Consider the following 26,021-nt stretch of genomic DNA (forward strand, 5'->3'; position numbering starts at 1 on the left):
CACCTATAACTCATTAAAAAATAAAAATTGATACATCTAATATTTTTTTCTTTAATTTCTGGCATGGCAAACACACAACTAGCATGAACAAACTTAAGTCCTCAGATCAACACTCAGATTTCTGCGCCCATCTGCGCCCAGATACACTGGGCATTGTGTAGCTACACTTCACCATGTATGAACTACTTCAAGCCCCTAGAACCTGCAGTGACCTGCTCTGTGTTACAGGTGATTACAGACAGAAAATCACCTGTAGTGCACTGACCTCACAAACCATATGTAGATGTATTAATCTGGTAATCAAAATATTCCCCTTTATGATTTGTAACAAAAAAAAAATTACACACTTACACACCCTTTAACAATCCCAGGAGACAAAAGTTCAAGAAATGAACTGCTAAATTAAAACATCTCGAGTTTAGGCTACAGCGCAAGTGAAATCATTTTGCCCACTGAAATTTCTTCTAGGTTTGACTTATACATGCCGAGCTTTAGCTCACAAATGCGCTTTTGGATGAATGGGCAAAAATTCCCACAGACACACTCTTGTACAAAGACTTCCCAGAAGAGTGGAAGCTGTTAGAGCTGCAAAGGGGGACCAACTCCATATTAATGCCTATGGATTTAGAATGGGATGTCATGAAAGCTCCTGTAGGTGTCTCAATACTTTTGTCCGTGTAGTGTATCTTATGGACCTGAGGAATTGTAGGGGTGGGGTGGGGGTGGGGGGGGGGGGTCTGTATTCAGCCTTTAGCTAATATTACCTTATGAGTTTATGTTTATAGCCTAATAGTGCGTCCATCGTTGATATTCCTGAACATGGTTGCTGTACTGCCCTGATCATTCTATACCTGTTCTATCTTTCTAGGAATTGTTATTTTTGCTTATGTATGATGTTCAGCATCACAGCTGCATTACCTTTCGTGGTCCGAGGCATTTTTCTCAGCCTGGGGCTGTTTTGATTAGAGATTGTTACATTTTAAATGAAATCAGCTTGTTACATTGACGGCATTGATCATGACAGAGTCCCAATCCGGGGGTTGCCTCCTTCGGAGGCTGCATTTGAAGGCCGACTGCGTCACAGTGGCACGACTAGGCTGTACCATTTCGAAGGCTCCTTCATATGCAGCCAAGAAACGTGTCCTTTTCCATGGCGATGAAGGATCCAATGGGTGGATCCTTCGCCAGCCAACATATCCTGGCTATGTGCCAGCAAGGATTTGGGAACATGACGGCGTCAACAGAGGGCGAACAGCGGCTGAGGAGACACTTTTAAACGCAAGTATTGGGTTTAAACAGAGTCGAAAAGCCAGTGTGGTCTGAAGCAAGACCTGCGCTAACGTTTCATTTTAGGGAGCGAAGAGCAGATAAACAGAAGTATCTCCACCTGTAATGAATGAAAAAATAAACTAATATCGAAGTTTCCGGCTACATCTTAAAAGGACATTAAAAGAACTTGACAGGAGCAGCAGAGTAGACCATCTCATTTCGGGTCAGCCTCCGAGGGTCCTTCAAAAGGATGCAGCCCCTGAATTGGGACGCAGCTAATAACTAGTCAGGAATCCACAAGAATGTTCTAGGACTGGGCTCTAAAGGACGCACGGTCTATATTGATGGTTGAGTAGGTATACATTCCTCTTCCGGACTGTTTGGCCTGGCTGATCATCATAATATAGATTATATGTGCAGTGTTGTCCATGCTGAGTCTATGCGGTACCTGTCTGCCGCCATGGTTGTATGTGAGGTTGATGGTGCCACAGCCAGCGTGGCAGGGGGAGTAGTACATCACTCTGTCAGCTCCGCACACGGGGTTATAGCGCTCCTTCACACAGTGGCAGTCTGCATTACAGCCCACTGTCAGATTCCCGCCTGCAAAAGAGCTGAGAGAAACAGAAGTGATATTATCTGCTGCTCTTCGGCACCGTGGGCTTTGTGAAGACAACGCTCAGAAGACAGCAATGCACTGCTGCTTAGTGCTGCTGCCTGGTTTTATATCAGCATCATCATGATTCTTTAATGCACAAGCCTGCAGCAGTGCTTTCATGTGGACAGCCCTGACTCACAAACACTTAGACGCACTGTTTTTCTCTCCCTTTCCTCACAGGTCCATTCTACATCTGTTAGACATGGCAAGCTGTCAGTAAAATATTCAAATGCTGCCACATGGCCCCAGATAGTAGCAGAAATGACCAGTTCATGTCAATAATTGTGCATTTTCACCACCAGTTACCTCGTTTTACCTTGGTAGTGAGTACCGATGTAAGCGATTAGTTGCTTAACAGGGAGGGAGGGATTGCTGCAGACCTGAGGGAGGCCTGCAGCTTCAGTCCCATAGTCACAGGACCCTGCAGTCTCTCGATCAGCTGCTCAGTGAAGTTCATTCACACCATAAACACAAATCAGAGAACTTGCATATCATTAGTGTAGTTTAGTAACTTACTGTCACGAAGGTTTAGTGTTTTTAATGTTGATTGTCTTATTCCAGGTGTATTATGCAGACTTGCTGTATATCAGAACAGTATGCCTATAAATATAATGCAGGTAACATTTTCTGATGAGGTGATTTAAGCTTTTAAAGCATCTTACCGAGAGTTATATGTAGGGAACTATACATACAGTATCTCCCAAAAGTGAGTGGATCCCTCACATTGCTGCAAATATTCTATCTTTTGATGGGACGACGCTATAGAAATGAAACTTGGATATAACGTAAAGTGGTCAGTGTGCAGCTTGTATAGCTGGCAACACACGTGAGTCCAAATACATCTAATGCACCTTACTGTAAAAGGGTGAACACACAGCTTCATCTGTTTGTTAACTGGCAGCAGTGCATCTGATCAGCTTATTGGATGTAAGAAAGTGAGGTTATATGATTACCAACTCCTCTGTCCCTTTTATATAAGAAACCAATAAAATAATATAGTTGCACGTGTCAAAATGCAAGGCCCAAGCACTGACTGGCACTCTGTGGCGTGATAGTCTATGGTGTGGGGATCAGGTCAGGAACATAACCTCCAAGGTTTGTACTTCTAAAACTTATGGCTTGGACAGTTTTGCGGTTAAAATTGCCACAAGCTCTATCAGCTCAACGAGGCCTGTATGGATTTTGACCAGGACAGAAAATAATTTAAAGGCAGAGATTTGAAAACAGCCTCTATTCATCGTCAAACTGACCCTGGGATAGTAAACAAAACAAATAAGGGAAAATACCTGACAAACTCAGATGTGCTGCAATTGCAAAGTTGTTTAGCATAAAAGGCTGAATCTAATCATTTATCTACACTATCTATGCTTCTCAGTAGTGCCCCGTACAGGCCAATCAGGCTCATGTGAAGTGCTGGAGTAGCAAGCAGGCATGACTTCCAGTTTGGTCTGCTCAGTTCGTTTCCGGTGCAGAATCAGAATTAAGAGCAATAGGTCATGCAGGTTGTTGTTGAATATGACTTGATAGCATGATATGGCTTTCTATTAGACATATGATGCACTATTTGGGTGTAAAAACTGCTGTTTATATATATGATTTATATAGTGCACTATGGAGGGAGTAAGAAGTCAGAAGGCTTGTTACATCCAACATTGCCACTTTAGCCAGCTGGCAGCCCAGACAACGAATGCTGATTCTGGCTAAATCTACTAAATAAAAAGTAATCGACCCTGAAAATGAAATTACCTAGAAAAAAAAAATCAGCTGTGTTTATAACAAGTGTTCACTTCATGGTCCAAAAACTGTGAATGTTTATAGAAAGGAGGGGGAGGGGGGTTGGGGCGGGGGGGGGTGTTGGGGGGTTGCTGGCTCAGCCATGTAAATATGTGGCCCAGCTTCTGTAGGGTTGTTCTGGGGTAACCTTTTTTTTTGTTAATCTGTAAAATGTGTTTTATTTTAATAGAATAATATCCTAACAATGTTTTTCCTCTATCTATACTTTTATATATTTTACTGATTCGTTAAAAAGCTGAATAGTCAATCAGTAAAACTCTTAACGGATTGCCAGTGGATGATTGGGGCAGTCGTGGGCTGGAGGTTAGGGATCCAGCCTCGTGACCGGAAGGTCACCAGTTCGATCCCCAGAGCCGACAGCACAAGACTGAGGTGTCCTTGAGCAAGACACCTAACCCCCAACTGCTCCCCGGGCGCTGTGGATTGGGCTGCCCACCGCTCCGGGCAAGTGTGCTCACTGCCCCCTAGTGTGTGTGTGTGCTCACTAGAGTGTGTGTGGTGTTTCACTGCACGGATGGGTTAAATGTGGAGGTGGAATTTCCCCGTTGTGGGATTAATAAGGGTCACTTAATCTAATTTATTCTAATTAATAGCTCACCAATGACAATTAGCCAAAATCTGCATCCCTAGCAGTGATGCCTGCTTTTTTCCTGTGTTGTCAATAGTTCTACTGTTACTGGACAGCAGGGAGGCGGACGCAAGCGCAGAGAGGCAACCCTGTGAGAAAGGGTCTCAAATTATTTAATGAGGTGACGGAGGGCAAATCGAGTGATTCTGCCCATTTGGGTTGAGGTGGCTCAGGTGGCCACCGGGAAGCACAGGTAAAAATGGGAAAGATAACCAGAAAACAAGACACTTCCTCTCTAATTATGAGCGGAAGATCAGCTTCATGTTTCACCTGTCTGTTCTTTGTAGAACAAGCACTTCGTTTGGCTTGGAACCGTTTCTTTTTTTAAGCTTGCTTTTTGTCTTTTCGGTAGTTTTTGGGCAATTTATTCTTTTTAGCCCTTTTTTCCATCTTTCCATTTCTCTTTTTTCAGCTTTCCTTTAACACCATCGAGTACCGTATTGGTCACCCCTCTACAAAGGTGTGCAAAGGGCAGCGTAAAACTTTGGGAGAGTCTGTTCAACATAAATGATGAACTAACCTAACTTTGTGTAAATAGAGCTCAATATAGAAATATGTCCACATATGCAGTCGAGACTGACGCGGCTTTTTTCTGAATTTCTACAAACACCATTTCATTTTATAGTAAATGAGTTTGGGCTGGTTTATGTTTATGAACAGACGCCTACAGATCAACACAGTAAAGGAGCTCATCTGTGATCCTGAGTTTAAAGCCAGTTTTTATTCAACTTAAACTTGGAACTAAGTTGTAAATAAATCTGAAACTGAAACTTTGCTTGTGTGTAAAAAGTGATTTCAGAGCCACTCGGTTCTCCCTGATGGAAACTGTTTACCTTCAGTGTTTTGTGCTTCTGATCATTTTAATAGACGTCAGCGTCACTAATTAATGACGTTCTATTAAAAGACTGGTTTACCAAGAGAGACGCTGGAGGACTTTCACCTGAAATGAGTTCATGAAGCCAGTCTGGTTATAAAAGTGATAACAGGACATCAGAGTCACAGTTAATCTTTTTCCAGCCCTCTTTTTTTTTCTTTTCTTTTTGTTCAAATACCCACCTGGGCTGCACACTGTACCAGTCACCCCTCTACAAAGATGTGACCAAACTGTTTGCCACAGCCTTAAGCCGAGGAGTCTGCAGGTGTGTCAGGTTGGACCTAATCAGCCTGAGGGCTTCTGGGAATAATTGGAGTTCCTTGAACTTATGACCCCTTGCCGCCGTCGCCCTCTACTGGAAGCTGTCGGCACAGGCTGGGCACCTTGCTGCCGTCGCTCTATGCTACCAGCTGGCGGTGCAGGCTGGACCCTTACATATTGATATTATCTGCCAACCAATATATCAGCCACTCCCTAATCCAGTGTGACTGGCTGTGTTGTTTCTCATGTATTACAGCTGTTAGTACCTGTTGCTGTTTGGCTGCATGTAGAAGGGGCTGCTGTGGTAGGGCACGGTCACTCCAGCCATGGGCACATTGGGGCAGTGCAGCAGAAAAATGAAGATGGCCAGGAGGCTGACCATGGCGCACAGCATGCAGAAGCGAATGATGCCCCGGCAGCGCAGGTTCAGCTTCTTCACAATGTAGCCACCCAGGAAGGTGCCACCTCCTCCAGCTGGGACCACCATGTAGCCTTGGGAGGAAGGAAGAGTGAGACAGTAAGTTTGTTTTGTCTCTTTGTTTGTCTGCTAAGAGTGTTTATGCGGAGATGAGCGCACATCCTATGTGTCCGTATATGTAGGAGCATTATTTCCTTTTTTTCTGAGGAGTGTGTGGTGTGATGTTACCATCAAGGACATTTCTTATCATAAGGCTGCATGGCTTGAGACACTGGGCTGCTCATAAATAACAAAGCTTCCTTTAAACCCGCAACACAAACCTGTCAGGCCCGCAGGAGTGTTTTCATTTTCTTTTAATATCAGCCTGTTTCACAATGTGCTGCACTACAGTCCCCAGCATGCACTGCAACGTAACGTGCTCTGACTCTCCTACTCAAACAACAGTCTACGGGACAGCGCTTAAACTTCTATCCTACACGGTCATATCAACAAACACACTAGCTGCATTTTACCTGCAGTTCATCCAACATAAACACGTTATGTTATAACTTCAGCTCAGAAATTGAGCCCAAGGCCCAGTCCCATTACTTATTTTTACCCCTACCCCTTGTTGAAATGGTGGTTGAGATCTTTCCTCTGAAATGAGCCCCTCTAATAAAAGAGCATCACTTCATTAACAGCTACTAGCGCCGCTCTGTAGGCGACCCTGCCCGTCTGCAGGGACAGCAGAGGAGGGGAAAGTTCAGCTCCTCACTGCTGGGCTTTAGTTACATTTAGGGATCATACGCCTTCAAAGAGGGGGGCAGTTATTTATTATCACCCCCCCTAATTCTTCAGTGATGAGAAGCTGAAGTCAGATATTCACCAGCTTTTTGCACTTTTTCCTGTTCCACCTTAAATATAGCAGCATTCTGGCCCCTCAGGTGTCAGATCTTAAGGTGGAACGGGAAATTTAGCTAGCTAGATTTAGGCTTTAGGTAACAAATGCATCACAAAGGCATCACAATAAGGCTGAATGCATTGCTTGTTGGTGGCATGACATTCTCGCATTTTACCAAAAATCCACAGATCATAACCAGAGCACCCTATAGGCAAATATTAGTGGTGCAGTTATGTTGCTAAGTATTGCAGTATGCCTTTCAATCTATTAAAAATGCACTGGGCAATATGAATATAGTGCAGTAAATATTCATTTACATTTATGGCATTTGGCTGACACTCTTATCCAGAGCGACTTACAGTTTGATCATTTTACACAGGGAGGCCAAGGTGGTGTTAGGAGTCTTGCCCAAGGACCCTTATTGGTATAGTGTAGGGTGTTTACCCAGGTGGGGATTGAACCCCAGTCTACAGTGTAGAAGGCAGAGGTGTTAACCACTACACTAACCAACCACATATTCACATCAAGTTGTTGTTTTTGAGTGTTTTTGCGTATCGCTCTGATGTCCATAGCCTTGTTTGAGCTGCGTGTGGAGTTGCACATCATATGTGAGAAGCACAGGACAAACTGATCAGTTTCACTGTCAGTGAGACACAACTATCTGGTCAGCCTGATGCTTTGCAAACCACAGAGACAACAAAGACTCATGTCTTGTCTTGAAAAATCATGTTTGCTGAGCAAGAGTGGCTTTAATGTCTAAAGGCAATCGGCATATTTGTGTAATGCATCTGCCTTTTTCCTTTAACTGTACCAGAATACAGGTGCCTGTTTTTGTATCGTGGTCTATGTATTCTGTCACTACGCCAGTCGGTTCCTGCAAAACTGATTTCTGCCCCCATTGTCGAATGCCATTTAGTTCCAAGTCATGTAAGAGTCATCAGCAAAAGTAGAGCTGGGCAATATGTACAAATGATAATCACTATCATAATATTTTCTTGGGACAAATTGATTACGTCCCCACTGCCAGTCCTTGTTCAAAAATAGTGAAAGAGAATCAAATATTATGCATAAATATGATTTAACATAATCTGCATAGCTTTTAAAATACAAACTTTGGCCCGGCCTAGTTTTCTACCTAGTTTTCCATTCTCTGTCTCATCACAGACAGTTACCATCACCAGCATCTGATTACTCAGCTTTCACCCGGCCCTAGACACTTTGAACATAGGCTTTGTTCATGCAGCAGGTAAAAGTGGCCCAAATGTGATCAGATCAGAATTCATGCGACTTTTACATCAATCCAACTTCACATTCGTCCTAATTTTGTTGTTAATAATGTTTAATAAACATTTAGGCTGATGTTTCTGAACCAAAAAATTAGAAGGCACTTTCAAACGAAAATGTCCAAACGCAGCTGCAGCGTAAAAAAAAAAGGTTAAAGAATCTGAGGATGCAAACCAAATAAGTGACCGTGGCCGAATAACGTGCCCTTTTTACGGTGAGCTGAACACATTCTGGGTGATGAGCCCAGCTGTCAGTCAGTGAAGCTTCATGATGCTCCTGTGATGCTGGTGAAGATGAAGCTGCACCTCCGGGAGCGACCGGCGTTCGTTGGCAGGTGTGATTGTTTACCTCTGGATGAGCCGCGTGAAGCTCTGTTCTTTCGCGCATGTGCGTCGGTTTAGGAGCTGATCTGTTCAGACTGGATGTCGCATACAGACCACATTTACAAGATAATCTGAACAGCCAAACAAAAAAAATCAGATTTGGCCCACTTTTACCTGCTGTGTGAACGTAGACTTAATGTGGCTGACTTACCGAACCAGGTGGCCGCCTCTGAGGCACTCAGACTGAACTGGGACTCCAGGAACTTGGGCCCAAAGGTGGACATCCCAGCTATGAGAGTGGCCTCTGTAGCACCAGCCAGACACAGAAAAATAAATGTAGGGTTCTTCAACAACAGTAGAACTGACCTGGAGAGAGAGAAATAATAAATACAATATATACAAAGGTGTATCGAATCAGATGTAATAGGCTCTAAGGGTTTCAAGGCCGACACTTAAAACTAGTATATTTTCTTTTTTTCAAGCAGAAGTTACATAATGGTGCACTTACACTGCCAGCTTATATAACCTGATTTAAAAGCTGCTGCTTAGCCTTTTTTCAGTAATCCACGTTGCCACAGTTACTCAAGCCATGGCCCATGGACCACGTTTAACTAAAGCCTTAAGCCTATTAAAACCTTAACCTCATCCAGACCTCATCACACTAACCAAGCATCCAATGATTGGAGTCACAGTGACTGAATTGGCCAGTCCTCAGTGGCCATGTCGTTTGTTAACCAGTCAGCTTTGACGTGGCGTTTATCCTGTGCGAAGGTTTTACAGCAATGACGAGCACAACCACGAAAACTCATCAGAGTAGCGGTGTGTCATTACAGCCACAGAGGAGGCCTTGCAGCTTACAGCTCCCCTCGGATTCTGTTCACTCACTCCTGTGTGGCTCTTTATCTCCCTCTCTCTTCGTCTTTACTACACTTTGAGTACACATTGTGCTCATACCTCGGCATGTCCTTCACAGTCTTGCCAAACTGAGGGTCAGCAGCGGTTACTTGACTGCCGTCCTTCAGCTGATGAGCCTCGGAGACACGCATGGCCACATAGCGTTGAGAACCTGGGTGCATTAAACAATATGGTGAGTCCAACAAAGGACTTAGCAGAAAAAGAACATATGCAAATAATTGCAAAAATTGCTGGTGTTCTCGACACACATTTGCATGTTATTTTGCATATGTCCTTTTTTCACTAATGGCTCTGGCACGAACTTTCAGACTCGGTTCTTTTCTCTTGCTGGAAGGCTCTGATGCAAGAGACGTCTATTCCCCTCCCACCCCTTCAGATCCCAAGCAAGAGTGGAGCTGGATCTTCTCGTAAAGGTTGAAAGCTTTAAGTACTGTTTATGTAGTGGTGAAGCTTTAAAAAAATACTTTCAACTGTTTTTTTTGCCTTCCTTTCCTTTTACTTTTCCTTTCCTTGTGCAGGTAGACTATCTTAACATCTGATCTCCTCAGAAATATCGCCTGGAAATTAAATGATTTGAACTTAATGGCCGGGAAATTAACTACAACCCCATGTCCAGAAAAGTTGGGATGTGGGGCAAAAAACCAAAATGCAATGATGCGCAAATCATTTAAATCCTATGTTTCATTAAAAGTAGAACAAAGACAACAAATAAAATCTTGAAACTGAGATTTTATTGTTTTTTGAAAAGTATTTGCACATTTTGAATTTAAGGCCAGCAAAAAAGTTGGGATGGGGCAACAAAAGGTTGTTTTGTAATGCTAAAAAATACCTGGTGGTTGATTGGCAACAGATCAGTAACATGATTAGGTATAAAAAAAAACATCTCATAGGGTTTCATCTTTCATCTACAAACGCTGTTAAAGCTCTAAAAATCAAAGAAGAAACCAAATATAAACAGGATCCAGAAACGCTGCCACCTTCTCTGGGCCTGAGCTCATTTAAAATGGACTGAGGGGAAGTGGAAAAGTGTCCGGTGGTCCGACGAACCAACATTTGAAATTCCTTTTGGAAATCATGGACACTGTGTCCTCCGGGCTGAAGACCACTCAGCTTTTTATCAGTGCCCAGTTCTAAAGCCAGTATTCATGATGGTTTAGGGGGGCATTAGTGCACATGGCCTGGGTGACATGCTCATCTGTGAAGGCTCCATTAAATCTGAATGATATAAACAGGTTTTGGAAACGCATAGCTGCTGTCAGAAGAAAACCTTGTATCTCCAAAATAGTAACTTTACAGGAGAAGGAAAAAAACATACTGCACTTTCAATGTAAGTCAATGGAACCAGCATTTTTCCCAGGTCATTTTGAGATATTTCTTTTAGACCACTCATCACAAAATTTACAAACAATGTAAAGAGTAACAGATACTTTCAAATTATGTCAAAAACTGAAAAATGCCAATATGCGATATGTTGCCATCCAGACGACGTCTTCTTCAGGGAAGGCCTTGATTATTTCAGCAAGACGATGTCAAACCACATTCTGCATGTTTTACAGCAGCACTGCTCCATATTAAAAGAGTCCAGGTGCTAAACTGGCCTGCCTGCAGTCCAGACCGGTCAGCACTGACAACATTCGGCACATTATGAAATGAAAAATACGACAAATGAGACGCCGAACTGCTGAGCGGCTGAAATGCTGTATCAAACAAGGATGGGAAACGTTTCACTTTCAGAACTACAGCAGCGTCTTCTCAGTTCCCAAACACTTACCGAGTGAAGAGGTGATGTAACACAGCGGTAAACAGACCCCCATCCCAACTTTTTTGAAATGTGTTGTTGCCATCAACTTCAAAATGTGCACATATTTTTTCAAAAAACAAAAACTTTTTGTTTCAACATTTGATTTGTTGTCTTTGTAGTGCTTTCCTTTAAAAATATGGTTTACATGATTTGTATATCATTGTACAGGACATAGAGTTGAATAAGTGCAGGCCTTAATAACATGTTATGTTGTGTAGTTTAGCCAGCCGATCACCAATGTAGAGCCTGATTACAGTGATTACAGGCTCACCAACTGAATAGCTAAATATTAAAATTTGTATTTAAAGCAACTCGGTAGTTCTCAGGGTTTTTTTTACCTGGTAGCTGGCGGGGGTAACCCAGGATAGGCAGCGCAGTAAAAAGAGCAGCAGCCCCTCCAGCCAGAAAACCGATCCACCACGCTCCCACCCACAAGGGATTCTCGGGAGTCAACTCAGTCCTGGAAAAATGAGGAGAGACAGGGAGTGTTTTTCATTCAGGTCAGCAAGTGAATCAATAAAAGCAGTGCAAAAATGAAAGTATTTGAGAAACTCTTGTTTCCGTCCCAGCAGTGAAGTGGAAACTGAAACACGTCCTTTATAAATACTGGAATTAATTTCAGGCCAGCTGAGGGTTGGTCCACGTTTAATTACCTTGCTGTGTCACGGGGGAAATGTTGTAAAGGAAAAACCTGTTCAGCTGTTGACCAGCAGACACGAGTTCCTATGGCTTCAAGCTGTTTTTCCACCACTAAACGACCAGAGAACTTGTAGAGAGGAGAATTACCACTCTGTAATGTCTTCCAGCTTTCTTAAACACTAGAGGGCGCTCCTGAGCAGGTCCAAAATGGGCTAAGATGGAGCATTTGAGTAAAATCATAGTTTATAAATGCTTAAACAATTTTTAATGTAAAACACTGCATTAATGTCCTGAACACAGAGCAGCATAAACCATTTTAACACTGCTGTTATATTTTTAAACGCCTTTAAACTTGAGTTACAGGAGGTGCCATATGTACATTCAAGCTATCTATGAGCACAAACAGCCAATGAGCTGCTCCACTCACGAACCAATCAGCACTCAGGAGCAGTAATGTTAGCTTCCTGCTGCCCGAAGCCTGTTTGCTGTAGAAAAAGGAAATATATGGGTAAGATTGCTTTGTTTTTTTTAGTGAAACACATCCTTCTACTTTCTAAAACTTAAGCAAAGTTCTGGGCGAGTGATTAGAGATGATTTTAACGTTTTGTTTTTAGCTGTTGTACTCCATTCACTCCCATTCATTGTGGATTAGCTCACGAGCGCCATCTGCTGTTTAGCAGTCCTGTTTTTGATATAATGGGGGAAATAGGAAGCGGCCAGGCTTCTCATAAACCGGCTATGATATGAACCTGTTTTCTAGAGAAAGAACTTTAACCCCTTGACCTTTGGCTACATTAGCCAGGTATTAATATTAAGATTTACTATATTAAGATTATTTTGAGGGGAGCCCAAAAAGCCCAAGTATCCTATAAGCCCTATTATACAGTAAATAAGAAATATTTTTATTTTAAAAATACCTGTTATCTCATTACAGCAACCAAAAATGTCTGTTACTGTGAGTTTTTAGTACATAGAATTTCTTAGTATAATAAAAGTGTGAGTGAACGTATCAAAGCTGCTTTGCTTTAAAATGTTCTCCAGGAAAGAAACCGTATTCAGATTTTAGTGGCACAAAAAAGGAAAGTGTTCACAATAATTGCAAAATAGTTCTAAGATTAATTACCCATATGACAGTATTACTCGCTGTCTTAAGACAGCTTCTCTGAGTTAACGGCTAAAGTTAAACATCTTGGACACTGGACATTAAAAATAAACAATCAGAAACTGACCATAGCAGTTTAAACATGCAGCATTCACAGATTTTCTTTGGTAAATCATTGTATCATTTTTTATTTATTAGCAATTCGCTGCTGTCGGAAGAAAACCTTTTATCTTTATTTTTGTTGTTTTTCAGTTTTTGACATTATTTGAAAATCCCTGTTGCTCTTTACATTGTGTGCAAATTTCATGATGAATGGACCAACAGAAATGACCCTGGAAAGACGTCTGGTTCCATTGACTTGCATTAAAAGTAAAGTAGGTTGTTTCCTTCTCCTGTTACAATTTTGGAGATACAAGGTTTTATTCTGACAACAGCAAATTGTGTAGATGATGAGCTTCAGGAATACGCTTTCATGACAGGCTAGTAGGTGAACTCAATGCGAATTGGTGTTAGTTTGCCTCTAATTTTAAGTTAAGAGATACTTTTTTAATCCCACCTCCACATTTAACCCATCCATGAAGTGAAACACCACATACACACTAGTGAATACACACACACTAGGGGGCAGTGAGCACACTTGCCCGGAGCGGTGAGCAACCCTATCCACAGCGCCCAGGAGCAGTTGGGGGTTAGGTGTCTTGCTCAAGGACACCTCAGTCATGGACTGTCAGCACTGGGGATCAAACCGGCGACCTTCCGGTCACAGGGCCAGTTCCCTAACCTCCAGCCCACGACTGCCTTTATTTTATTGACTGTTTTTTCTGTGAAATTATGGAAAAAATGCTCAACTTCACACCTTCACATGTTTGCTCCAATAAGCTTGCTACTCACAATTATGATTATTCGACTCACTAGAATAACACTATATCCATGTGTTAATTTCCAAAAATATCACTATAAAATACTATAAAAACTATATAGAACTATAAAAATGAAACGAATGAATGAAAAAGCCTGAGCTTAAGTGCATAAATGTTGATCTTCTCCACAATGAACCATTTCGCATCAAACCACTCAGAACAAGTGTTTAGATATAACCAGTTGAATCAGGCAGACGTCTGAAAAACCCGTGAAATTCCTTTTTAAGGAGAAACGATGTCTCTCTTTTTCAACTGACACCACCATGACCTCGCTGAACCTGTTAAAACACTGCTGACCCCCGAAACCAAACAGGAGGAGGGATGTTGAAGGACTCACGGTTGTCCAATCTCTGTGTACATGTTGAGGAAGAAGCCGCCCAGCAGGTATCCGGCTGCCGGGCCCACAATAGCTGCTGTATAGAAGATACCTGGAAAAAGAGGAGACACATTAGCTCAGCATACCAGTGTATGAGGACCAGGTTTTCCGCCGCTCGCCCTGCTGCCCCCATGAGTCTTAGGAGGAAAAAAAAGTCTCCATTGTTAAACAGCTTCCAGTTCGCCCACATCTGTGTTGTTGTGTTTTTGATCGATAGTGCGGCGGGCGAGGGCCGGACCGCGTTTGCAGGCGGCTTTGTGTGGGAGAGAGGGGTGACCGGGGTCACGATTGTCTTCGACTGTCTTTGAAACGGTGGGAAGACTGGGAAGCAGCACAATTGAAGGACGCCTTATTGATGTCTGAGGTGGAAGCCAGAGGATAAAGCTGATAAAACTCAGTGAATAGGCAGCCGGGTGCATCAGTGCCTAAGAGAAGTTACAGACATTACAGGCATGCTGCTCCCTTTACAGCGTCACTTAAAGCTGTACATATAATAAATAGCTCAAATTACTCTTCACTTCCACAATTTCTGGAGTGCCGGGGTGCTTTTGGACCACGCCTTTTAATATGCACACACGAAAGAAAACAGTGTTGCACAAAAGCATGATTTCACACTGTGTTGGGCCTGCTCCGTTTTTTTGTAATCATGCTTTACAGGACATTTAAAATCTTTTAAACACCGTTTTTGAAGAAATGCACTTAGTCACTCAGTCAAGTGACCAAAGCACATCCTGTTAAGAAACTGGAAAATAAGCACCCCGCCCCCTCCCCCCCAGACACATAACCACTTCTACATCACAGCTTATGCTTTTTTTGTTCACACCGCCCACGTCGGCCTCATAAGTGAGTCGCACACATCTTTTGGACTGAATGGAAAAACTGTGAGTCAGCAGCCACATTAAGGCCACTCAGAGGACACATTCAAAGACATCTAACATATGTAGCCTGTTATTATTATCTGGGGGAGGGTCCCCTTAAGCTGTGCACACAGAACCAAATGCTATTTACAGAACCAAAATTTGTTTTCAGTAAAAGCACCGATGGATCTGAGGTGGTCGACAGCACTGCGATGGGTGTAGTAAGGTGGTTGGTTAGTGTAGCGGGTAACACCTCTGCCTTCTACACTGTAGACTGGGGTTCAATGCCCCACCTGGGTAAACACCCTACACTAAACCAATAAGAGTCCTTGGGCAAGACTCCTAACACCGCCTTCGCCTCCCTGTGTAAAATGATCAAAACTGTAAGTCGCTCTGGATAAGAGCGTCAGCCAAATGTAGTGAGACCCACAAAGTCATATGTTGTGAATTGTGCCTGAATCGTGATGTTCAAGTGACCGTGGCGCAAAAACAGCGGCCCATCAAAAGTTTGGGGACGCCTTGTTTTCGTTTTTCCGGACTCATGTTTGACTTACAGTGACCGGTAATACCTGCGAAGGTTTGTCGAACCTATTTAACACAGAGGCTCCCAACCTCCTCTAACTCGGACCACAGAAGCTTCCGCGGCCCACAAGATTTTACTGAGCAGATCATTTACAGACACTTTAGGCCTGGCAATTTTGCATGATCTTACAATAAAATGCAGCCCGGAAATTTCTGTTCCCGGAAATGTGAATCGCATGCATAGCTGATGTTATCCTGCACACCACATGCTATTTTTCGCCTGGTGAATGATATAATGATATGATATATGATATATGATATGACGCCCGTAACAGGATTGGATTGTCCTCTGCTCCATCACAGATGGTGTTGGCATCTCCAGCTTAAATGGGACTCAAACTGAGTTTGACATCCAAACTGTGTGAAAGTTCTCATGAAGTTTGAGCTCCTGAGATGCTGAAACTCTCCGTGCTCCTTTTATTATTACAGAATGGAAAGAAGCCCCCTCCGTCATTGTTTGCATGTTTTGTGAGGAGTAAAGGAGATCTTTGTCACCTGAAGACTATCCATTATCAGTTCATTTATGTAGGTGGTCTAGCCTTTGATTTTTCTTTTGAAAGACCCCATTAGTGACCATTCATTCATGATGAATGATTTCCGTATGAAAAGAGAGAAATGCTTTACTTTGACTTGCACTGTATGTAAACATGGCTAAGACTAATAAAAGAGGCCGACTTAAATGCAGTGATCTATTTTTGCAAATGGTCATATTTCCAATAGAATTCGGTTAAATGTCCGGAAAAAAAGGATGTGGCCCTCTAGCAGTACTGCTGCGGCCCATAGGTTGAGAACCACTGTACAAATACTTTGGGTACAGTTTGTAATACTCAGCCTCCTGTTCGTCGGAGTATCTTCCTTTTGTTATTTTCATTTTGTCAGTAATCTGATCAACATGTTTACATGCACTTGAGTAATCAGATACTTGGGAAACTCCAGGTCTACACGAGTCAGACAGTAATCAGATGATGGGGAAACTCCAGGTCTACAGGAGTCAGACAGTAATCAAATAACGGGGAAACTCCAGGTCTACATGAGTCAGACAGTAATCAGATAATGGGGAAACTCCAGGTCTACACGAGTCAGACAGTAATCAGATAATGGAGAAACTCCAGGTCTACATGAGTCAGACAGTAATCAGATAATGGGGAAACTCCAGGTCTACACGAGTCAGACAGTAATCAGATAATGGGGAAACTCCAGGTCTACACGAGTCAGACAGTAATCAGATAATGGGGAAACTCCAGGTCTACACGAGTCAGACAGTAATCAGATAATGGGGAAACTCCAGGTCTACACGAGTCAGACAGTAATCAGATAATGGGGAAACTCCACATCTACACGAGTCAGACAGTAATCAGATAATGGGGAAACTCCAGGTCTACACGAGTCAGACAGTAATCAGATAATGGGGAAACTCCACATCTACACGAGTCAGACAGTAATCAGATAATGGGGAAACTCCAGGTCTACACGAGTCAGACAGTAATCAGATAATGGGGAAACTCCAGGTCTACAGGAGTCAGACAGTAATCAGATAATGGGGAAACTCCAGGTCTACATGAGTCAGACAGTAATCAGATAATGGGGAAACTCCAGGTCTACAGGAGTCAGACAGTAATCAGATAATGGAGAAACTCCAGGTCTACATGAGTCAGACAGTAATCAGATAATGGGGAAACTCCAGGTCTACACGAGTCAGACAGTAATCAGATAATGGAGAAACTCCAGGTCTACAGGAGTCAGACAGTAATCAGATAATGGGGAAACTCCAGGTCTACACGAGTCAGACAGTAATCAGATAATGGGGAAACTCCAGGTCTACAGGAGTCAGACAGTAATCAGATAATGGGGAAACTCCAGGTCTACACGAGTCAGACAGTAATCAGATAATGGGGAAACTCCAGGTCTACACGAGTCAGACAGTAATCAGATAATGGGGAAACTCCAGGTCTACACGAGTCAGACAGTAATCAGATAATGGGGAAACTCCAGGTCTACATGAGTCAGACAGTAATCAGATAATGGGGAAACTCCACATCTACACGAGTCAGACAGTAATCAGATAATGGGGAAACTCCAGGTCTACATGAGTCAGACAGTAATCAGATAATGGGGAAACTCCACATCTACACGAGTCAGACAGTAATCAGATAATGGGGAAACTCCAGGTCTACACGAGTCAGACAGTAATCAGATAATGGGGAAACTCCAGGTCTACACGAGTCAGACAGTAATCAGATAATGGGGAAACTCCAGGTCTACACGAGTCAGACAGTAATCAGATAATGGGGAAACTCCAGGTCTACAGGAGTCAGACAGTAATCAGATAATGGGGAAACTCCAGGTCTACAGGAGTCAGACAGTAATCAGATAATGGAGAAACTCCAGGTCTACAGGAGTCAGACAGTAATCAGATAATGGGGAAACTCCAGGTCTACACGAGTCAGACAGTAATCAGATAATGGGGAAACTCCAGGTCTACACGAGTCAGACAGTAATCAGATAATGGGGAAACTCCAGGTCTACAGGAGTCAGACAGTAATCAGATAATGGGGAAACTCCAGGTCTACACGAGTCAGACAGTAATCAGATAATGGGGAAACTCCAGGTCTACATGAGTCAGACAGTAATCAGATAATGGGGAAACTCCAGGTCTACACGAGTCAGACAGTAATCAGATAATGGGGAAACTCCAGGTCTACACGAGTCAGACAGTAATCAGATAATGGGGAAACTCCAGGTCTACACGAGTCAGACAGTAATCAGATAATGGGGAAACTCCAGGTCTACAGGAGTCAGACAGTAATCAGATAATGGGGAAACTCCAGGTCTACACGAGTCAGACAGTAATCAGATAATGGGGAAACTCCACATCTACACGAGTCAGACAGTAATCAGATAATGGGGAAACTCCAGGTCTACACGAGTCAGACAGTAATCAGATAATGGGGAAACTCCAGGTCTACACGAGTCAGACAGTAATCAGATAATGGGGAAACTCCAGGTCTACATGAGTCAGACAGTAATCAGATAATGGGGAAACTCCAGGTCTACATGAGTCAGACAGTAATCAGATAATGGGGAAACTCCAGGTCTACACGAGTCAGACAGTAATCAGATAATGGGGAAACTCCAGGTCTACAGGAGTCAGACAGTAATCAGATAATGGGGAAACTCCAGGTCTACATGAGTCAGACAGTAATCAGATAACGGGGAAACCCCAGGTCTACACGAGTCAGACAGTAACCAGATAATGGGGAAACTCCAGGTCTACATGAGTCAGACAGTAATCAGATTTCTGCACCGCCGTCTGCTGACTGAGAAATCCGAAAGAAATCCGAGTAAGAGCTCACAGCACTGAGAAATCTGATTACTGAGCTAAAATCCAGCCTCTTTATCAGATTCCTTAATCAGATTTCTAGATTGAAGTATGTCGATTACTTCACTATTTAAATAATCGCATAAGTGCAGAAATCTGATTATGATCTGATTATTGAGTGCATGTAAACACACTCAATGATTTGACTTCTCTTCTCCTCCCTCTTTCTTTTCTTGCCTCAAATCTGGTTTAAATGACTGAAAGGTCTGAGTGCTGCTGAGTGCTGACATCACAACAGGTATCGAATTATTCTCAAGGTGGGAAATACTCCGGTCAGCTCTTCCTTTAGTTTTGCTATTCGGACATAAAAAGGCAATTGTTTTTCTGCAGAGCTGTTCACGACCAATTCCACCCGCTGGGAGTGTGAAGCCTGTGCTTCCTCTGAGACAGCCGCTAGGGATGAGTCGGAATTGCTGAGTATTCAAATAGTCCTGAAAGTTTAAAATCATAAAATTCTATCATAAAATTACGTCATAAACTTTTAGTTGTTTTTTTTTTTAGTTAGTTTCATATAAATACTGCATTAACATTTTTTTTCTCTATTAAAGTGGCCAAAGTGCTTCCTAGCAGTGGTTACTTGGTAACTAACACTGGCATCACCGTCGGACTGATACACAAAACTTGCCACAAATTCTTTGACCACGGATTAAAATCGGTGGTCTTTGAACGTTTAATGTGACATACGGAGACAGATCTCCTGCCTCTGCACCAAAAGACTGCCCACAGTTCAGTTTCAGTGTCACGACAGGCAGAGAGAGATGATAAATGGAGGTTATAACTTTATTGCTCTACGCTGGTCGTCTGCTTCAGCCCTCAGTTCACGTATGAGTGACCTCCACTGAAATAGCTGTGACGTCGCTCTCGGACAGGGGACACAAATATTGCCTACTGACTTCAAGGTTAATTGAGCATTCTGTGACCATTTTCCTCCAGACAATAGATCAAACGTCTCCTTCCTAATACGTCGTTTTTCACGCAAAGGACTGACCACTATTATTTTATTTTTTCTTGTGTGGCCGAATGTTCCAGGACAAAAAGAGAGCACTTGCAGAATGTCCTCATTTTCTTGCATCATAAACCTACTGGCAAAAAATCTGTATAATCTGATGTGCAGCGCAACTGAGTTCACATAATGTGACAGGGAGTTTAGGGAAGGTTGTAACTGCTGCCCGTCCTGCATTGTGACATGCAGTAAACGCGTAACGGATTGTGTCCACTTACAGCTTCGCCTCCCCACCTTCAACGATGCAGCTGCCACGTTGTGCTCAGCCACTCGGGACTTATGTTCATCAAGAACAGTGAACATAATTTTCTCCAACAGCAGCAGCGGCTCTTCTTATCTTATGACACGCAATAATTAAAATATCTGGTTTTATACAGAACTGTTGATGCTGAGGCTTTGGGTGGAAGATGGTCAAAAACCAGTCACATTAACCGCTGCCCACCTGTTTTCCCACTTAGTTCTATATTACTTTATATTAATAATGTTTGCTATCTGTTGACCAGAGGAGCATGGGTTCCCCTTCTGAGTCTTGGTTCCTCTCAAGGTCTCTTCCTCCTGCCCTTAGGGAGTTTTTCCTTGCCACTGTCGCCACTGGCGACGCTCATGGGATTTTCTTTTCTTTTTCTTTTTCTGTCTGTAATACTGAAAACTCCTGTAAAGCTGCTTTGCGACAACACCTGTTATAAAAAGCGCCATATAAATCAACTTTGCTTGCTTGCTGGCAGGTTTCTTGTTAAGGTAGATAATCTGCTAGTGGGACTGGGTGACCTACCTGTCTAGCTGGTGTGGATGACTGATACATTCTGAAAATTCTGAAAGCATAACAAGCACACATCTATATTTTAGCCTAATTATAAGCTTCTGTGCAACACAGTCAGATTGTTTACCGCTCTATTTTCAGTGCTGTTCCTTCATCTCCATAATCACACAGGAACACCCGGCAGCGGTAAACAAAGAGCTCCGGCTCAGAGGAATGCAGTGTAAGACTGCTGTGACTGCAGTGTAAAAGCAGACGTTCAGTCAGTTTAACATGGTATCATCTATCTGACTCTGCACAATCTTGTTTTACAGTTTAACACATACAAGGTTAAATACAGCCACAGTAACGGTAAATACAAGCCGTATTGCCTGAGGTGAAAACAGACAATTGGCACTTGTTTTCCTTCAGGACTTCCGATTGGATGTTTTTCTCAGTGGAAATTATGAGTCACATCACCTACTAGAGATTTCGCCGTGTTTGGTGATGTCACCCGATGTGTGCATTGTGCAGTAACACTGCAAATTCCCTGTAAATTCAAATATTAAATTCGAGTGAAACGCTTTGGTCTATTCAAGCTGCTTCTAATGTGCCAACGCAACATGATTGGACAGCTGAATGGTGGTTGGTTAGTGTGGTGGGCAACACCTCTGCCTTCTACGCTGTAGACTGGGGTTCAATCTCCCGCCTGGAAAAGCTCCCTATACTGTACAATTAAGAGACCTTGGGCAAGACTCCTAACACCGCCTTCGCCTACCTGTGTAAAAATGATCAGGTTGTAAGCCGCACTGGATAAGACCGTCTGCCAAATGACGTCAACGTAATGAATGTGCTTGAAGGAATGTTCTAACTGCTAATTGGGTTACAGTGCCTTCATACCCCTTGACTTTTTCCACATTTTGTCATGTTACGCCCACAAACTTAAATGTATTTTATTGGGATTTGTATTCAGCCCCCCTCAGTCAATACTTTGTTGGACCACCTTTCGCTGCAATTCCAGCTGCAAGGCTTTTGGGGTATGTCTCTAGCAGCTCTGCACATCTAGAGGCTGAAACTTTTGCCCATTACTCTTTGACTCAGGGGGCTGAATACAAATGCACACCACGTTTTCCAGATATTTATTTGTAAAAAATTTTGAAAATGATGTATAATTTTTTCACTTCACAATCACTTGCTACTTTGTGTTTTAAGATTAAGTGACCCTTATTAGTCCCACAACGGGGAAATTTCACCTCCGCATTTAACCCATCCGTGAAGTGAAACACCACATACACACTAGTGAGCGCACACACACACACACACACACACACACACACACTAGGGGGCAGTGAGCACACTTGCCCGGAGCGGTGGGCAGCCCAATCCGCAGCGCCTGGGGAGCAGTTGGGGGTTAGGTGTCTTGCTCAAGGACACCTCAGTCATGTGCTGTCAGCTCTGGGGATCGAACCGGCGACCTTCCGGTCACGAGGCTGGATCCCTAACCTCCAGCCCACGACTGCCCCTGTTGGACTATCACGTAAAATCCCAATAAAATACGTTTAGGTTTGTGGGTGTAAGTTGAAAAAATGTGGAAAAATTCAATGGGTATGAATACTCTTTCAAGGCACTGTACACCTGCTAAGCATCGTGTGGAAAAACGTGTGTGCCCAAACTTTTGATGGTGTGCCGTGTACATACATATTTATCACGATTACGGTTTTCTGTCAAACTCTGGACACACCCACCTATATACACTGGTGCGTAGCTGGACTTGACGTTCTCGTCCAGGTAGGTGACCCCAAGGGTGTAGAGAGGTGTGGCCCCAATGCCATGCAGGAACTGACCCAGCATGAAGACGAAGCGATATGCGGAGAGGCCGCTCCCGTCGCGGTCCCCGCATACCTCTGTGTGATTGGCCGAGCACAGTCCTGTGTGCTCCTGTGTTTTCACCTGGTAGGGTGAAGTTGTGAAGTGTGGCAGTGCAAATACCAGCGACCCCATAGCCATGATCAGAACCCCCCAGCCCAGCCAGCGAGGCTTATGGCCAGTGCCGCCAAAGTAGCTCACGAAGGTCAGGCACACACAGGCAGCAATGTCATAGGAGCTAGCGATGAGTCCAGCCTGTGAACACAGAAATTAAAACAAACATTTGACCAGTTTAAAGGTGGAAACAGTATGGGCTGTTTTTCTGTGTACAGGCTGAGCCTAGAAATGTACAGACTTGTACATCTTATCATGATCAATAGTTATTGATACTTTGTTACCCTGTTCTTCAGTGGTCAGGACCCCCATGGAGCCTCACAGAGCAGGTACTATTTGGGTGGTGGATCATTCTCAGCACTGCAGTAACACTGACGTGGTGGTGGTGGTGTCTTAGTGCGTGTTGTGCTGGTCTGAGTGGATCAGACACAGCAGTGCTGCTGGAGTCTTTAAACACCTCAGTCCTACTGCTGGACTGAGAATAGTCCACCAATCAAAAATATCCAGCCAACACAAACTGTGGAGCAGCAGATGAGCTATCGTGTCTGCTTTTACAGTGAATGAGTGAGTGGAGAGTGAATGGACACAGTGTTTAAAAACTCCAGCAGCACTGCTGTGTCTGATCCACTCATACTAGCACAACACACACTAACACACCAACCATGTCAGTGTTACTGCAGTGCTGAGAATGGCCCACCACCCAAACAGTACCTGCTCTGTGAGGGTCCATGGGGGTCCTGACCACTGAAGAACAGGGTAACAGAGTATCAGAGAAACAGATGGACTACAGTCTGTAACTGTAGAACTACAGAGTGCAGCTATACAGTAAGTGGAGCTGATAAAGTGGACAATGATTGTAGAAACAAGGAGGTGGTCAGGATGTTGTGCCTGATCGGCGTAACTGTCGATGATTATTTCATTCCAGTCATTTCCTAACGCTAATTTGTTGGGCTAAAGCTATTGAACATTTTGAACATTCTATAAAATCAAATAAAAAAGCAATTTGACTGATCATCATTTTATTGCCTAGGCCTAGTAAAGGCCCATTCACTATCCTTCATTCCTTATCTTACTCTTGATGTAAAACAAGACAGACCTGGTAGCTGCGAAGGTCAAAGCGTCTCTCAATAGAGGTGATGACCGTGTTGATGAAGCCATTGATGATCATGCCCTGGAGAAAGGAGGCTATGCACAGGAAGAAAAGCACCCAGCGAGGAGTGTTGAAGGTCTGGATGAAGTTGGGAGTCAAAGCACCCCATCCGCAGAGGTTCTCAGCATCCGAGGGCACAAACTTCATCCCTATCGGCAGCTCTGAGGGCTCAGCCCCCTTTTTGGCAGTCCTGACTGGGACCTCTCTGGCTGGACTGTCTGGGATGGAGCCCATGGATGTATCACCCTGTGACCCAACTGGGCTGGGGGTGTCCACACTGGGGGCCAGAGGGCCATCTTGCAGGTCCAGGAGCTCCTGCTTGGAGCTGAAGGAAGTGTCATTGTTCAGCAGATGGGGCATGGCCCCTATTGGGGCTGTCAGAGTTGTTTGGAGGTGGTGGTCACCCGAATGTTGCTGCTGTTGGAGGTTTTTGCTGGGTCCAGCCGTCCTACAGTAGTGATAGCAGCTTGAGGTGAGTCCGATGCTACACTAAGCCTTTAAGAAGAATCATCCAAGTGCTCTGGACGTAGGAACAGGTCATTCTGCAACAGATCAGAAGACACTGCATTACAAAAATGAGAACACCCACGTAAACATTGCCTCGATTACTCAGCTGTGTTTCCTCACAGACTGAAGTTAAGGCAAAGTGTAACGAATGACTCCATAGGGGAACCGAGTGCTTCACTCAAGTGTTCTGCTTCCTCGCGTCTGAAAAATGAAACAAAAATTGGGATTGGGATTGGGGACACTGAGCCACTGATCCACAACTTTGTAAACAAAAATATGAGCATTATTTTTTTCAGAGCAATAACATTGAGTAAAAATAAGTTTTATTGCAAACCTAATTAGATATAATTAGAATGTACAATTAGTAATACAATATATAATTAGGTATATTACAATATACAACATAATAACAATATAACAGGAAGAAAAAATGTAAAAAATATGAAAAACTCCTCTCTACAGGCATATATACAAATAGAAAAATACAACAACATGTAAAAATATCTATAACCTGAGATGAAAGACGCAGTGCAATAATGACTGTACAGGTAACGGCGTATAATGACCACTGAATGAATAAATACGTGCAGATACTGGTACCAAATAAAGTGTCTAGAGTCCAGATGTGCAAGATGCGCAATAAGTATGCAGAAAGTGCAATATGTGCAGCAATGTGTCCACATGTGCACCGTATCCACCTGGTTCTCACACTTCACTCATGAAAGCTTGACCCTGAGAAGACGAGCATCTCACTGCTGACCCGTTCTGAGAATATGCCAAATGTATCAGGTGTAGAGTCAGCGGATTCTGTGTGCTACTGTGTTTTCTATCACTGTATCACTGACCTCTAAAACAGAGGTCCCTAATAGGCGGATCACGGTGCAAGTCAGAGCCAGATGCTGTTCAATGCGGACCTGCACCTACAATCGATAAACTATGGAGAATTATTTATGGTCCTATTTTAATCGGCGTAACTTTTCTAGCTTTACGGTTGCTTCAGCACCCGGGAGACTCACAGCCCAATCATATGCGTTGTAAATATCACACGTGACGCTACTCAGCCAATCAGGTCTGTGCGTTATGATGAGCATCGAGACTATGAGTGAGTGATGCACACACACGGGAGGGTCGAGGCGAGAAACGGGAGTCAGAGGGAGGGTAGGTCACATGACGTGCTCTAAAAAGAGAAAACGGACCGTAATTGTTGTTGAAATTTACTTGTCACATGCACTGCGATGTTTCAGAGTGAGCTCATTTGGAACACAGTTCGGATCAGTAAGCACTTATTATTATTTGCTGACATGTGACCTGTAATGATGTAAGAATAGCTTAGTGACCTTGACTGAATGAGTCTCAATCAGTCTGATTCATTCAGACTCTGAGTTTAGAAATTTACAGCTAATACACTTAAAAAAAAAAAAAAAACGACTACATCACAGTCTCACTTCTAAAACCGAGGCTAAAGGCTGGCCATGTGGTGTGTCCATGCTTCTGTGGAGGAGGGGTGGAATAAAGGCAAAAAAGGTGACAAGTGCAGTGTGCAGTGTCCCAATTCAGCACAAACAGTCCCTACAACACATTTTAACAGAGATAACAACAATAAATTTGACAAATATAATATTTTTTAAAATCTGATTTTGAGTATAAAAAATATTCGATAATAAATACATAACTCTCTTTGTCATTTT

At 43.2% G+C, this 26,021-nt stretch overlaps 1 protein-coding gene across 4 annotated transcripts in view; it reads right to left on the reverse strand.

Annotated features, from left to right (window-relative positions):
* slco4a1 (solute carrier organic anion transporter family, member 4A1) overlaps nucleotides 1-26,021 on the reverse strand; it is a 75,983-nt gene that overhangs the window by 8,134 nt on the left and 41,828 nt on the right. For 3 of the 4 annotated variants that reach the window (XM_017700959.2, XM_037541457.1, XM_017700958.2), the window contains exons 2-9: nucleotides 23,773-24,368; nucleotides 22,442-22,817; nucleotides 14,101-14,191; nucleotides 11,441-11,562; nucleotides 9,341-9,452; nucleotides 8,598-8,752; nucleotides 5,748-5,973; nucleotides 1,718-1,880 (exon numbers count right to left, since the gene is read on the reverse strand). In XM_017700959.2, the coding sequence (XP_017556448.1) occupies nucleotides 1,718-1,880; nucleotides 5,748-5,973; nucleotides 8,598-8,752; nucleotides 9,341-9,452; nucleotides 11,441-11,562; nucleotides 14,101-14,191; nucleotides 22,442-22,817; nucleotides 23,773-24,186 (1,659 nt within the window). In that variant the 5' untranslated portion in view covers nucleotides 24,187-24,368. Of the gene's footprint in view, nucleotides 1-1,717; nucleotides 1,881-5,747; nucleotides 5,974-8,597; nucleotides 8,753-9,340; nucleotides 9,453-11,440; nucleotides 11,563-14,100; nucleotides 14,192-22,441; nucleotides 22,818-23,772; nucleotides 24,369-26,021 lie in introns of those variants that run through there. The other variant, XM_037541458.1, reaches the window with a different exon arrangement.

This window comes from Pygocentrus nattereri, chromosome 9 (assembly GCF_015220715.1).
Source record: "Pygocentrus nattereri isolate fPygNat1 chromosome 9, fPygNat1.pri, whole genome shotgun sequence".
NCBI lineage: Eukaryota > Metazoa > Chordata > Actinopteri > Characiformes > Serrasalmidae > Pygocentrus > Pygocentrus nattereri.